At 33.3% G+C, this 13,172-nt stretch overlaps 1 protein-coding gene across 4 annotated transcripts in view; it reads left to right on the top strand.

The window, feature by feature from the left end:
• The window catches only part of SLC35F5 (solute carrier family 35 member F5), a 39,730-nt gene that overhangs the window by 5,911 nt on the left and 20,647 nt on the right, over window positions 1-13,172 (top strand). For all 4 annotated transcript variants that reach the window (XR_009055207.1, XR_009055208.1, XM_057746891.1 and 1 more), the window contains exons 5-9: window positions 2,325-2,387; window positions 5,252-5,333; window positions 6,108-6,298; window positions 10,889-10,970; window positions 11,722-11,809. Coding sequence is in view for 2 of the 4 variants with exons in the window: in XM_057746891.1 (XP_057602874.1) it covers window positions 2,325-2,387; window positions 5,252-5,333; window positions 6,108-6,298; window positions 10,889-10,970; window positions 11,722-11,809 (506 nt within the window). In the remaining 2 variants the exon portion in view is untranslated. The remainder of the gene's footprint in view (window positions 1-2,324; window positions 2,388-5,251; window positions 5,334-6,107; window positions 6,299-10,888; window positions 10,971-11,721; window positions 11,810-13,172) is intronic.

A 13,172-nucleotide genomic window follows, 5' to 3' on the forward strand; every position in this document is an offset into this window, starting at 1 on the left:
AGTTGTAAAGTTGATGGTAGAAGCAAAGTAATTCAAAGTTTATATGTTAAAATGAAAATAACATTTCAGGGCATATGTCAGATATTTGGCTAATCAAATTATATTCTTTCATTAATGTGATGTAACATGCTTGTTTTTAAGTGTTGAAAGAAATGGCAGTTTATGTAGTGACATATATTCCTTGCAGTAGAAACTGAATTTTTTATAATGAAGGATATAAAACTTTCTCATATATTAATTCTTTTATTGTGGTAAAATATACATAACATCAAATTTATCATTTTAACCATTTTTCTCTTTTCTGCAATTTTTTATTTTACTCAAATATTTATAACATAAAATTTACTATCTTAACCATTTTTGAATGTGTAGATCAGTGGAATTAAGTACATTCATTTTGCTGTGCAACCATCACCACTGTCCCTCTGCAGAAGTTTTTCATCATCCCAAGTAGAAACTCTGTACCCATTAAACAATAACTCTCACTCATTCCTTCCCCCAGCCACTGGTAACCACTCTTGTATTTTCTGTCTCTATTAATCCTTTTCTTTTATGTGTACTATTTTTGTGGATTAAAATAATATTATTTCTTGTCTTAGCTAATGAGTACATTCTTGAGAAATGTATTTGATTTTTGTCAGGGGCTTTTCAATAATATTTTTTGAGGTAAAGACTAGAAATTATACTCACGTGCACAAAAACTTAACTTACCAAAATTATGAATGTATATTTTTTTACTTTCTAAAATTAAGATGTGTATATTATAGAAATGCATATTCATTGTAGTTTTACATGTAGGAATATGGTAGATGTGTATTAATATACGTACTTTGTTGAAAATTTAGAAAATATGGAGGAACAAAATAAAATAATAAATTCTACCATTCAAGGAATAATCACTGACAATATTTTGGCATATATACTGCCATTCTTTTACATGTGTATATTTTTATTTCACTTTTTACAAAAAATGAAATTGTACTGTTATGTCCTGTTTTATTACTTGCTTTTTGTACTTAGTAGTGTATCACAAAAACTTTCTGTGTTACTCAGTATTACTGGAACATTTTTCAATGTTAAGTATTTTTTAATTGTGGTAGTAATAAATGTTCTTTGTTGAAGACAAATTATGGTAATAAGAATAAGAATAGTCTCCATACTCTTAGCATTCTAAGACCACTACAAATTTTTGATACTATCTGTAGCTATCTATGTGTATATATTAAAAAAAAATTATAGCAGAAATAGATTTGGTCCATATATTGTTTTTAACCTGACTTGATTTTTCACTTACTATATCATGAATATCTTTGCAGGCTAATAAATAAGCATTTGTTAGCATCGTGTCCCATTTTATTTAACTAACACTTGTTAGAGTGTTTTCACTTTCTCTTTTGTTATAAGTAAATAGGAATATCTTTGTACATATCTGTAGTTATTTACTTAGGATACATTCCTAAAAGCATAATTGCTAGGTAAAACAGTAATGTCATTTGATAGCTTTTGATTCCTTTTGCTAACTTATCATCTACAATAATTGTAGCTGATTCATGTCTGTTAGCAGTGTATGAGATTGAACTGTTAGCAAAACCCTAATGCTTTCCCAATATGATAGGTAGACAATGGTATCTTGTTTAATCTGCGTGTTTTGGGTTACTTTTTCATGTATTTGTTGCACAGTAGAATTCTTTTGTGAGTTGTCCATATGTTGTCCATTTTTCTACATTGACTCTTTCTTACTGATTTATAAGGGCTTTTTAAGGGCATGGGCTCTGGTGTTTGAATCTTGTTCTGTCACTTGCTGATTGTGTGATCTTGAGCAAGTTATTTAACCTCTTCAAACTTTAAGCAGGGATAAATGATAGGGTAGTTGTAGGTATGAATAAAAGCATGCTAACACAGCACTAGCACACTGGTTCTCAAAGTGGTCCAGTGTCCGAAATGCATTTAGAGGGTTCTCGAGGTTAGCGCCATTGTCATGATAATACTAAGATGTTATTTGTCTTTTTCACTAGCCCACCCATCCTCTCCCTACTGATCTGAAATGTTATAAGAGTATTGTGAAAAGGGCTTATCAGAGTTAGACTAAATTGGGTTTTAGTCCTGGTTCTGTTACTTAGATGAAATTTCTTAGCCTCAATTTCTTCATCAGTAAAATAAAGACGATAATACTTACCTTGCATGGTTGTGTACTGTTATTATTAATAACGATTATACCCTTATAGGTCTACTCTGGAATTTTGGTTCTATTCCTTTGAGCTATGACTCACACTAATTCTACTTTATAACATGAGTTTAACTGAATTTTGTCTCATTATTTGTAGTTTGCAGATGCTGAAGGTTACTTTGCTGCTTGCACAACAGATACAACTATGAATAGTTCTTTGGTAAGTGTTTCTTTTCTTCTCAGGAAAACTGTGGTTGGAGTTGACCATGGTGGGAAGGACTGAAGTAGTGTTGATAGCACCACAGCTATATTAAGATAAAGTTACATCTCAACGTTGGGTGCCTTCCATGAAGATTGTAATTTGGCACTTTCTTTCCGTAGAGATACCTGGGACCTAGAAGTAAGCAATTCAGCCACCTCTGGGGAGAGAAGGGAAGAGGGAATTAGTTAAGGAGCGACAGTTGTACAGGAAGTCCTGTGTCCTTTGCTTCTTATCAGCTTTGTCAGTTCATGTTTGTTATTATTATCACTTAGAAACAAATACATTTAGTTGACACTGAGACTCTATAAGCAGATTGTTTATTCATTTCACAGATTTTTGAGAGCACTTACATATATTTAAATATATGTTAAACACTTGTTTTAGACCCTCGAAATACAGCCTATATTCTAGTGTGTGAGAGCTATCTAGTTTGTTTGGGGAGGGGAAGAGATAGATGATAAGCAAGCACATGAAGGAATTAACAGTCACTCTAAGCATTTATAATCTTGTTGGAGAGGGCATGTAAAAACCCGTTCTTTTTATTTTTATTTTATTTTATTTTTTTTTGTGGCACACGGGCTTAGTTGCTCCGCGGCATGTGGGATCTTCCTGGAGCTGGGATCGAACCCGTGACCTCTGCATTGGCAGGCGGATTCTCAACCACTGCGCCACCTAGGAAGCCCAAACCCGTTCTTTTTAGACGATTACTAAGGCATCTCTTTAAAATGTATTATTCCAAATGAGGCATTTAAAAATTTTTTTTAATTAATTTATTTTTTGCACTGAATATCTTTTATTTATTTTTTTCTTTAAGAACTTTTATTGAGATACAATTGACATGCAATAAACTGTATATAAAGTGTACAATTTGATATTTTTTTCTTATTAGTAATGTATATATGGCAATCCCAATCTCCCAATTCATCTCCCCCCCGCCCCAACTTTCCCCATTAAATTTTATTTATTTATTTTTTATTTTTTTGGCCGTGTTGGGTCTTCATTGCTGCTCGCCGAGCTTTCTCTAGTTGCGGCAAGCAGCGGCGGCTACTCTTCATTGCAGTGCGCAGGCTTTTTATTGCAGTGGCTTCTCTTGTTGTGGAGCTCGTGCTCTAGGCACGCAGGCTTCAGTAGTTGTGGCACATGGGCTCAATAGTTGTGGTTCCCGGGCTCTAGAGTGCAGGCTCAGTAGTTGGTGGTGCACGGGCTTAGTTGCTCCGTGGCATGTGGGATCTTCCCAGAGCAGGGCTTGAACCTGTGTCCCCTGCATTGGTAGGTGGATTCTTAACCACTGCACCATCAGGGAAGTCCCCCAAATGTGGCATCCTACCTGAAAAAAATTTTAAAGTTAACTCTAAAATTTAATACCAATTTGTGAAGCACTAGCGTGCTGACCTTATTGACAGTACAGTTTTTTGTTCGTCTGACTTTTAGAACTACAGTTGCTTGCAAGGTAGCTTACTGGGTGCTGTGAATGGTTTATGAAGCTTAGAGAAAATATGTTGTTTCTTTTCTCTGGTATCTTAAGCATCAACAAGACTAGTATTGGTAATTCGCTAGTGGTCCAGTGGTTACAATTGTGTCCTTTCACTGCCAGTAGCGCAGGTTCGATCCCTTGTTGGGGAACTAAGATCCTGCAAGCCTCATGGGGCGTGGCCAAAACAAACAAACAAACAAAAACCAAAAAACCAGAAAAAAAAAAACCCCCAACAAGACTAATATCAGTTGTCTCTGTTAGTGTAGAAGACAGAGCTGAGATGGCGGCCTACTTGTCTGTATTTTTTTATTATCTGTAAGATGGACATGTCAAATTGTTCTAGGCCAAATGCTGTAATGAAAAGTTCAGTGCAACAAAGAGACTCCATTTCCAAATCCTATTATCTCTTCATTTACTGAATATTTTTCATTGGCACAGTCTGTATCAGGAGTTAAAGATAAATCAAAGAAATAAAAAATATTTTATGTTAATTTAAGAAACAGTCTTGTTGAAGATTTGTGCCTTAAGTACAGATCATCTGAAGAACGTTCACAAAAACAGTTGAGGGATTTAGAACCACTTAAAAATGTAGACCTTTAGAGCATGGTTAGACAAACCAGGCTTTAATTCTGTTATCTACCACTCGATTATTTTATATCTTAGCTTCTAGACGATTTCCTTTAAAATACCATTTTATAAATGTGAGGACTAATGACAAATGTGTGTTTAACTGGTCTGGACTTGATACATGGTAAGAACTGATAAGAGCTAGCAATTTTTTTCTTATCTACTAATCTAGTGAAGGTTTTCAGGAACTTTTGGTTTTAAGTGACTCAAGTAATAAGAGGAAACAATTTGGCAAATTTATATACACATTATATATGTGACTCTCTGTTCATTGTCTGCCTTCCCCTTTAGACTACAGGATCATTGAGGACAGAAACTGTCTCTATTCACTCTTATATCCTCATACTGAGTACCTGACGTGGTAGGAGCTCAATATGTATATGTTAAAAGAATATATAAAAAGGAATGGGAGATAACCTGTTAGCTAAGAGAGGTCTGTTTTTGTGACATTTAAGTATTAACTATCATAATGTGCCAGTGCTGTCCAATTACATTTCTAAACTTTACACTGATTCTTTCTGTCATTGTGCCTGGGTGGATCACTGGAATTTCCTTTTTAAGTCTTGAAAATACATTTTGGGAAATTACACTGTATAAACACGGTGGTGAACAGCCTTGTTTTGGGTGGTATCTGTTTCTGTATACCATCCACTTAAATTTAGCCAGTATATCAGCTATTACACTTGCTGTTTATATTTGTTTGTGTTTTACTGCATTCCAGAGTGAACCTCTGTATGTTCCTGTGAAATTTCATGATCTTCCGAGTGAAAAACCTGAGAACACAAACATTGATACTGAAAAAAGTAAGCAAGGCTTAGAATTGTATAACTTAGAAATGAGTGGAAAATAAACTCATTTTCTAAATGAGTTAGAAATTAGCTTCATTCAAACCATTCCAAAACTTAGGGGTTCTGTGGGTTGCCTGGGATCACCTGGCAGTTCTTCTGTTCCATGTGGTGTCAGCTCAGCCTGTAGTTGTCTGGTAGTTTTACTGCAAGTTTTTATTAATTCAATGGAAATAACTTCCAAATACCAGATATCTCTATGGTGTTATATATATATAAATATATTTTTTAATGAACAATATCCTCTTCAACCAGGCCATCAAAGACCTTGATAGCAAGTTACAGGAGTTTTGCTGGTCCTGTGAACGTGGTAAAGAATGCTAGCTTCAGCGTAAGATGTAGTATTCATCCATGATATTCTCTTGCAAGGAATGGAACTATAGAGGAATGTTCTGCATGCTTGACCAGGAAAATAGTTCTCATAAATTGGGTATCTATGAGGCAAAATCCAAATAAATGTTTACTGTAAATGCTAAAATAATAATCATACTATAATCCTGAACCATGCAGAAATTTTGGTTCAATATTGGTCTCATTTTAAAACCTTCAAAATTTTTTAGATGGAAACATTTTTCCTCCTCTTTTGAATGAGCAGAGCTGTCCCATTTTTGACTGTTCAAATGAGATCATAGATGGATGAAATATTTATTTATCAGTAAATTTAAACTTGTGACTTTCGTTGGATGCAAGGGGAAACATTTAATGATTTTGTACCATACTTTTCCTTTTAAGCTCCCAAAAAGTCTCGTGTAAGGTTTAGTAATATCATGGAGATTCGACAGCTTCCATCAAGCCATGCACTGGAAGCTAAGTTGTCTCGCATGTCATATCCTACTGTGAAAGAACAAGAATTCTTACTCAAAACTGTGGGGAAACTTACTGCAACTCAAGTAGCAAAAATTAGCTTTTTTTTTTGCTTTGTGGTAAGTCTTTATTATATGTTTGGAATTTGAATTTTAAGATACTATACATACCAACAATATACTATAGAAGTGTAAGACTATTAGGTTACTTAATCATGCCTTTAAACTCTGTTACCTGCCATCATAGGGAAATTAGAGTATTAAAGTTAATAAATACTAGTCATACATAAAAGAATTCAGTAAACACTCTATACTACAACTACTCATATATATTTAGAATTTGACATTGCCTCATGGTCAATAATGAATAGAGCTATTTGATACTATGAAATATACAGCGCTAGTAAATATCTAGATAGGAGTTTGCGTGGACTGCATTGATTTCTTTAAGTAAGTGCTTTTGTGGTTTTATTTTAAATTCATATAAATGTGGTCAAATATTTTACAAGTACTCATAGTAAACATTTTTTCAGAATTATTATACTATTTATAGCTTCTCAATTATTTTAATATAGAAACTGAAAAATATGCTTAATGTTTCACATAAAATATTCATATAGCAATAAAATATTATTTGGGGCTAATCTGGAATTAGATAACTTGTCTTTTAGTAAAAACTCTGATTTACAATTTAAAAAATGAATTTCAGTGCTCTTTTCTTTATATATGATTGGAAGTAGCCTATTCCAAGGTTGTTTAGTATGAGGCTTTAAGGTTTAAATTTATACTGAGCATTTTAAAACACTAGGTAATGCAATGCTAATGTCAATATTAGCGTGATTATAAGATTTTTTGACTTTATAGTTTTCCCTCTCATATTTATTGCATAGCCAATTTTTCACTATCCTCTGCCTGAATAACCTCTTTTAGTGATACCTTGATTAATATATTCAGGAGTGTAAATCAGAGAATCTTTGGGAGTTGTAATATGATAATTAAATATGTAATAAACTTAATTTAAAGGCTCATATGTTTGGATTATGCTATTGTGATATCTCTTTGCTTGTTTTAAATAAGTGTAAGGCAAGACTAAGATTTATTAATTATATCTCCTAATCTTTAAAGGAGACTTGAGGTGAAACAATAAAAGGATCTATATAATAAAAGTTTAAAAAGTGGGGGGGATTAGAGCCAGAGTAAACAGATAATGTCAGTGTAGGGGGCAGACTGCAATGGGTTGATTATATCAGGAACTTCCATTTAGAGAAAGAAAGCACGCAGTTTATCTCCAGGCAATTTGGCAGTAAGGAAAAAAGGAAAACTTCCTGAGTTATACAGCTTGTTGTCTATTAAAAGGAAGTATTTCTCTTTATTAATAAAGTGAACTTTTCCTAACTCAAAACTGAGAGAATGTATTTTGTAGATTCTTATATAGTAAGACACTATTCTGTATAGCAGATTTACAGGTATATATATGCAGATAATAGCCTTTAAAAAAATTGTAGTAAAATATACATATCATAAAACTCACTATTTTAACTATTTTTAAGTGTACAGTTTAAGTGGCATTAAATACATTCACACTATTTTGCAACCATCACCACTATCAGCAGAATTATTTCATCTTGTGCAACTGAAACTCTATGCCCATTAAATGATAACTTCCCTTTCCCACCTCCCTCAGCCCCCGACAGCCACCGTTTTACTTTATGTCTCTATATGTTTGACTGCTCTGAGCACTCATATGAATGGAATTATACAGTATTTTTCTTTTTTGTGACTAGCTTATTTCACTTAGCATAATGTCTTCAAGGTTCATCTTTGTAGCGTGTGTCAGAATATTTTTCCTCTTTAACACTATATAATATTCCATTGTATGTATATACCACATTTTGTTTATCCATTTATCCGTTGATGTACACTTGGGTTGCTTCCACTTTTAATAGTCTTTTTTGAAAAATCAACCTTAAGTAAGTTACAAGAGCAGGGAGCTATGTTAATCTTTAGTAAAGGCATTTCTGTAGAAAGTCAGAGTAATATAGTCCAGGAATATACCTTTTTAGAAATCTGAGTGATTTATTATCTGTAGAAAATAGATTATTGTCTATTATCTATTATCATAGGTTATTGTCTATTATTATTATTATTATTTTTTTTTTTTGGCACACGGGCTTAGTTGCTCCGTGGCATGTGGGATCTTCCTGGAGCTGGGATCGAACCCGTGACCTCTGCATTGGCAGGCGGATTCTTAACCACTGCGCCACCTAGGAAGCCCTATTGTCTATTATTAATAGAGTGATAAGTTTAGTTGAGGTCTAGAACAGTGCTGTTCAATAGAAATATAATATATGCCTCAAATGCAGGTCACATATGTGTTTTTAAATTTTCTAGTAGCCACATTAAAAAAAAGAGAAACAAGTAAATTTTAATACTATGTTTTTATTTAACCCACTATATGTAAAACACTACAACATATTTTTGGTATAAAAATTATTGATGAGATAGTTTACATTCTTTTTTTGTACTAAAATCTTATAAATTTTTAAACATTTCTGTTTCAATTTAAATTTTTTCTATTTCATTTCAATTTCAGTTTTTATTTCAATTTCTAAACATTTCATTTCAAACTAGCCACACATCAGTTGCTTAGTAGTCACATGTGGCTAGTGGCTAATGTATTGGACATTGCAGGTCAAAAGAAGTTAATGATTACTGTATTTGCCAGTCTTTCTTCTAATTGTTTTGTCTCATTAGGGCTTATGGTGTTTTAATTTTTTTCTGTAAAATATAGTTTAGGTCTTATAGGCATTTATGCTAATTTTAAAATGAATTACCACTCGTGCAGTAAGGAGGTGTTATATAAATTATTTGTGATAGCTTAATTATTAGTAAGTGGTTGTCCTCAACTCTGGAATAATGAAAGGAAACATTGCAAAGATAGTTTTTACTGGAGGGTAATTGATAATTTTTACTGGAGGGTAATTGAGGGTAATTTTTACTGGAGGTAATCTTTTGTGATGAGGCTGCCTTGGATTTGAAAGCCAGAGAATGAAGCTTGGGGAGAGCTAGAGAATGGAAAGATCTTTCTGGAAAGAGTTCATAGCTAATGATGAGTAGTTATACTCTTAGAATTGCTGCCATCTAAGTGGTCTGTTTTTATTTCTTTATCTTGCATTAGCAGAGACCAGTGAGATTGTTTGGAAAATGAGCACAGTATTTAAGTATTAAAGTGGTAAGGGAAGTAGGTCAAGAAAGCTAATTATCACCCGATAAGCATTACCTATTCTTGCAGAAAATCTCCAAAAGATAATTAAGGGAAGAATCTTCTGCTTCTTTTTTAGCACTTCAACTACAAGCAGATTGTGGCTCCTGTTGCTGTATATATTTGATATTGCGTGTCTTCCCAGTTGCTAACCTCATTTTCTTATTTAGATAGTCAAGTGAAATTAGGAAGTCAGAAGACTACAGATGGAATCAGTCTCTTCGCTGTAGTTTCAGTCTGGCTTTAGCTTTGGGTATAGTGTAGACTGAATGGAGACTTCTACACTCTCAGCCATCTGCTGCCTTCTAGCAGTGCTCTGAGATAATGTTCTATACTGCTTCTTTGATAAATGCTGGTAACTATACTACTCACTTAACTACAAGTTCAGAGAGAGATCAAGAGATGTCCCTCCCTGAATAGAGACAAGTCATTCTCCAGTAGAATATGATTATCCAGTCAATCTGTTTAAGTAACAGAGAACAGTTAGACAAGCAGTTAATTTCCTTTGACCCAGCAATCTGCTTCCTAGTATATACTACATTAGGGACACTCATGCACATATGCCCCAGGAGGCATATGCTAGAATGTTCTCAGTAGCATTGTTTGAAAGAGTCAAGAAGTGTCCATCAACAGAAAAATGGATGAGTTGTGGTAAACTATGTTAGAGTATCTGATAGCATTGGAAATAAATGAACTTTGGATGCACATACACACCCCAGGCTTTATCATAAGAGGTCTTATTTCTTATTCTCTAAATCAAAGTAGGCACAGGGTTGGGAATGTAAGAATACCCTAGCCTAGATGAGCAATAGAGAAGAAAGAAGAAAAAAAATCCTCATAGCTGGAAGACTTCCTTTATTATATCCAAAGTTTTGAGAACTCTTTGTATTATGTCTCAAAACTGAGAATCAGAGAAACAATCACAGTTAGACAATAAATTCATGGTTTTCTTGGACATTTTAAAATTTCCAAAGTAAGTATAGCCTTTCGTCTGTCAATCTGGCTGGTTACATCCATCCCCTCAGGCACGACCTCATTCAGTCGATTTCTCATTGTGTTATATTCATCTGTACATATTTTAATGTTTGAGAATTCCCCCCAATTTAAATTTGATTTAGATAAACTTAATAGAGTACTATCAGTGCTTGGATAAAGCAAATTTCAATGTTGATTTGAAATTAAATTTACCCTGATTTTTAAAAGAGCCTGAACAGTGCTAATTTTTAACCAACTGTTGTTACTTTCTTAAGGGGAATTGGATAGCAAAGATCTTGGGTCTGATATAAATGTTTGTCTTCTTTTGGGGCCTGTGATTTTTCAATACAAAGCAGATTTTAAAACTTATGATAGCAGTATTTAGAGGGTGAAAAAAAGGAGGGGACTATAAATTATAATGACAAATATAAAAAGTCATTTATTAGGTTTCACTTTATTTTCTATTTCTTTAGTGGTTTTTGGCAAATTTGTCATATCAAGAAGCACTTTCAGACACAAAAGTTGCTATAGTTAATATTTTGTCCTCAACTTCTGGTAAGAAATTTGTCTTCAAAATCTGTATTATAACTCAAGACCTATTTCTGATATATATGTATACCTATACATATATTTTATCTTGTTTTAAATTATTTCATTCTTTCTAATGTATATTAGTATAACTACTACTTAATCTTTAAGTTTTGTGCCAGAGCCTTGTGTTATTTATATTTCTTCCAGTACTTTACAGTATTTTTTATACAAAAATGTATTACTGTTTTAAAGGCTGACTCTTTGTATTATAGCTGTCTTTCCTTTCACATAGTCATTCTAAAGATGTTTCCCTCAACCCTTTGGCTAAATGTAGTTGCTTATTTCAGAACTATAATTTGCACTATGAAAGGTGTTTTATTTTTAAAAATGAATCACCTTCCAAATCTGAAAGATAAAAAAAGTATTTTTGAAGCTGTAAAAATAACTTTAGTACACATGTTTGATTATGATGAGGTCAGAATGTTACTCTCAGTGCTCAGTTTAACTGTCTTACTAGTTTTAAAATAAACAGGAATGTACTTGATCCATATTGTTGAACGAAGCATGGTTTCATTTGGAGGCTGTTTTTGTGTATGATCTTTGAATATTTCAGCCTGGGTAACTGCAGTCTTATTCTTAATCATTTAAAAATGACACAAATTAGTTTAAAAGTTAGGTGTGTAATTTACTCAGTTAAACAATCAAGGTGGTAATAAATAATTTTGACAGTATTTAAGCTAATGTATCTTTCTTTTTTATCCTTTTCTCTCCGTAGGGCTTTTTACCTTAATCCTTGCTGCAGTGTTTCCAAGTAACAGTGGAGATAGATTTACTCTATCTAAACTGTTAGCTGTAATTTTAAGGTAAGAGTATAGTGCAATAGCTAGTTTATTCTGTTTAAAAAATACAATGTTTAAAGCATTTCTGATAGTGATAGAGGATAGTTTATATTCTAATATACTGTATAGGCAAAGAAAGTTGAGGATAAAAGAAGGTTTTAAATGGACATTATGCTACTAAGCTCTGTATCACATCCTTGGCTAGTTTTCAAAACCTTCCTGGGAGGGTAACTGGAGGGAGGACCCCAAAACAGTTTTGGTTTCCATTCATGTGACTGTGGACTTACTAAGTATTATACTGACATTCACGTTTAACTGCATGTTAATCCTCATAACCTCCCAAGTTTGTTTCCTTTTCCTAAAACAAGTTCCCCTTTTTGTTTAGTTTTTAGTTTTTACTTCTCCCACTTCTAGAAATCTAACATGCAGTCTTCTCTGATTGTCTCAGCCTCAGGCTTTCAATTGTTTCTGTATAAGTCGTCTGGCAATTTTGTATTACTGTTTGCAATACAATACAGAAATATCATTAATAACTAATTTAAATCTTTAACTTTGTGTATATTTGTCTTGTCTTGCTATGAGATTATAAATCCTTGAAGGTCAAAGCCTTTTTTTTCTACTCTGTGTCATCAAAGGCCTAGCATAAGGCTTTGCTCACAGTCAGTGCTCAAAGAAGATGTGTTGGTTTGGTGAAGCTGTTGTTTTTGTGAGAGAAAATCAGAAATCAGAAAAGGTAGCAGAATAATTTATGAGAAAGATTAGTGTTTATGAGCTGTCAGGGCTGGGTTTGAATCAGAGCTCTGTTCTTTGCCCCTGGGTACTTCCCTTAAACTCTCTGAGAGGATTTCCTGTGTGACAAAATGATGATAGTATCATCTACTACTTTGCAGTCTTGTTTTAAAGTTTGGAGGGATGTGTATAAAAAGTGATTATCGTAGAGACTGGCACTTGGCAATTGTAAGTGGTGTTTCTCTCTTTTACACATAAGGGTAAATAGATCGTGGTAGTTTCCATGGGCAATCTGGTTGAACCAACTAATTTACCATTTAAACTTTATGGACACTAGGAATTTATTCTTTTGCATAATTGGCCCTGTTTTAGCCAAACATTTTTTGCATTAGGGAGATACAGTATATCTGTCTTAGGGAAGTGATGAAGTTTATCCAGTTTGGTTTTCATTGTCTTAATAAAAGTAGAAAGATGCATAGAAATAGAAAGACCATCAGTATAAGGCTCCATGAGGATAGGAACCACATCTCTTGTTCATCGCTTAACCCAGAGTTTAGCTCAGTAAGCAACAGTTGAATGAAGGAATAACCTCTGATTTCTCTACATCCTTAATTTGGTCTTATTTTTATCCATTAAAATAGTGGGATTAATTTAATTA

This window comes from Hippopotamus amphibius, chromosome 8, assembly GCF_030028045.1.
Source record: "Hippopotamus amphibius kiboko isolate mHipAmp2 chromosome 8, mHipAmp2.hap2, whole genome shotgun sequence".
Taxonomy (NCBI): domain Eukaryota; kingdom Metazoa; phylum Chordata; class Mammalia; order Artiodactyla; family Hippopotamidae; genus Hippopotamus; species Hippopotamus amphibius.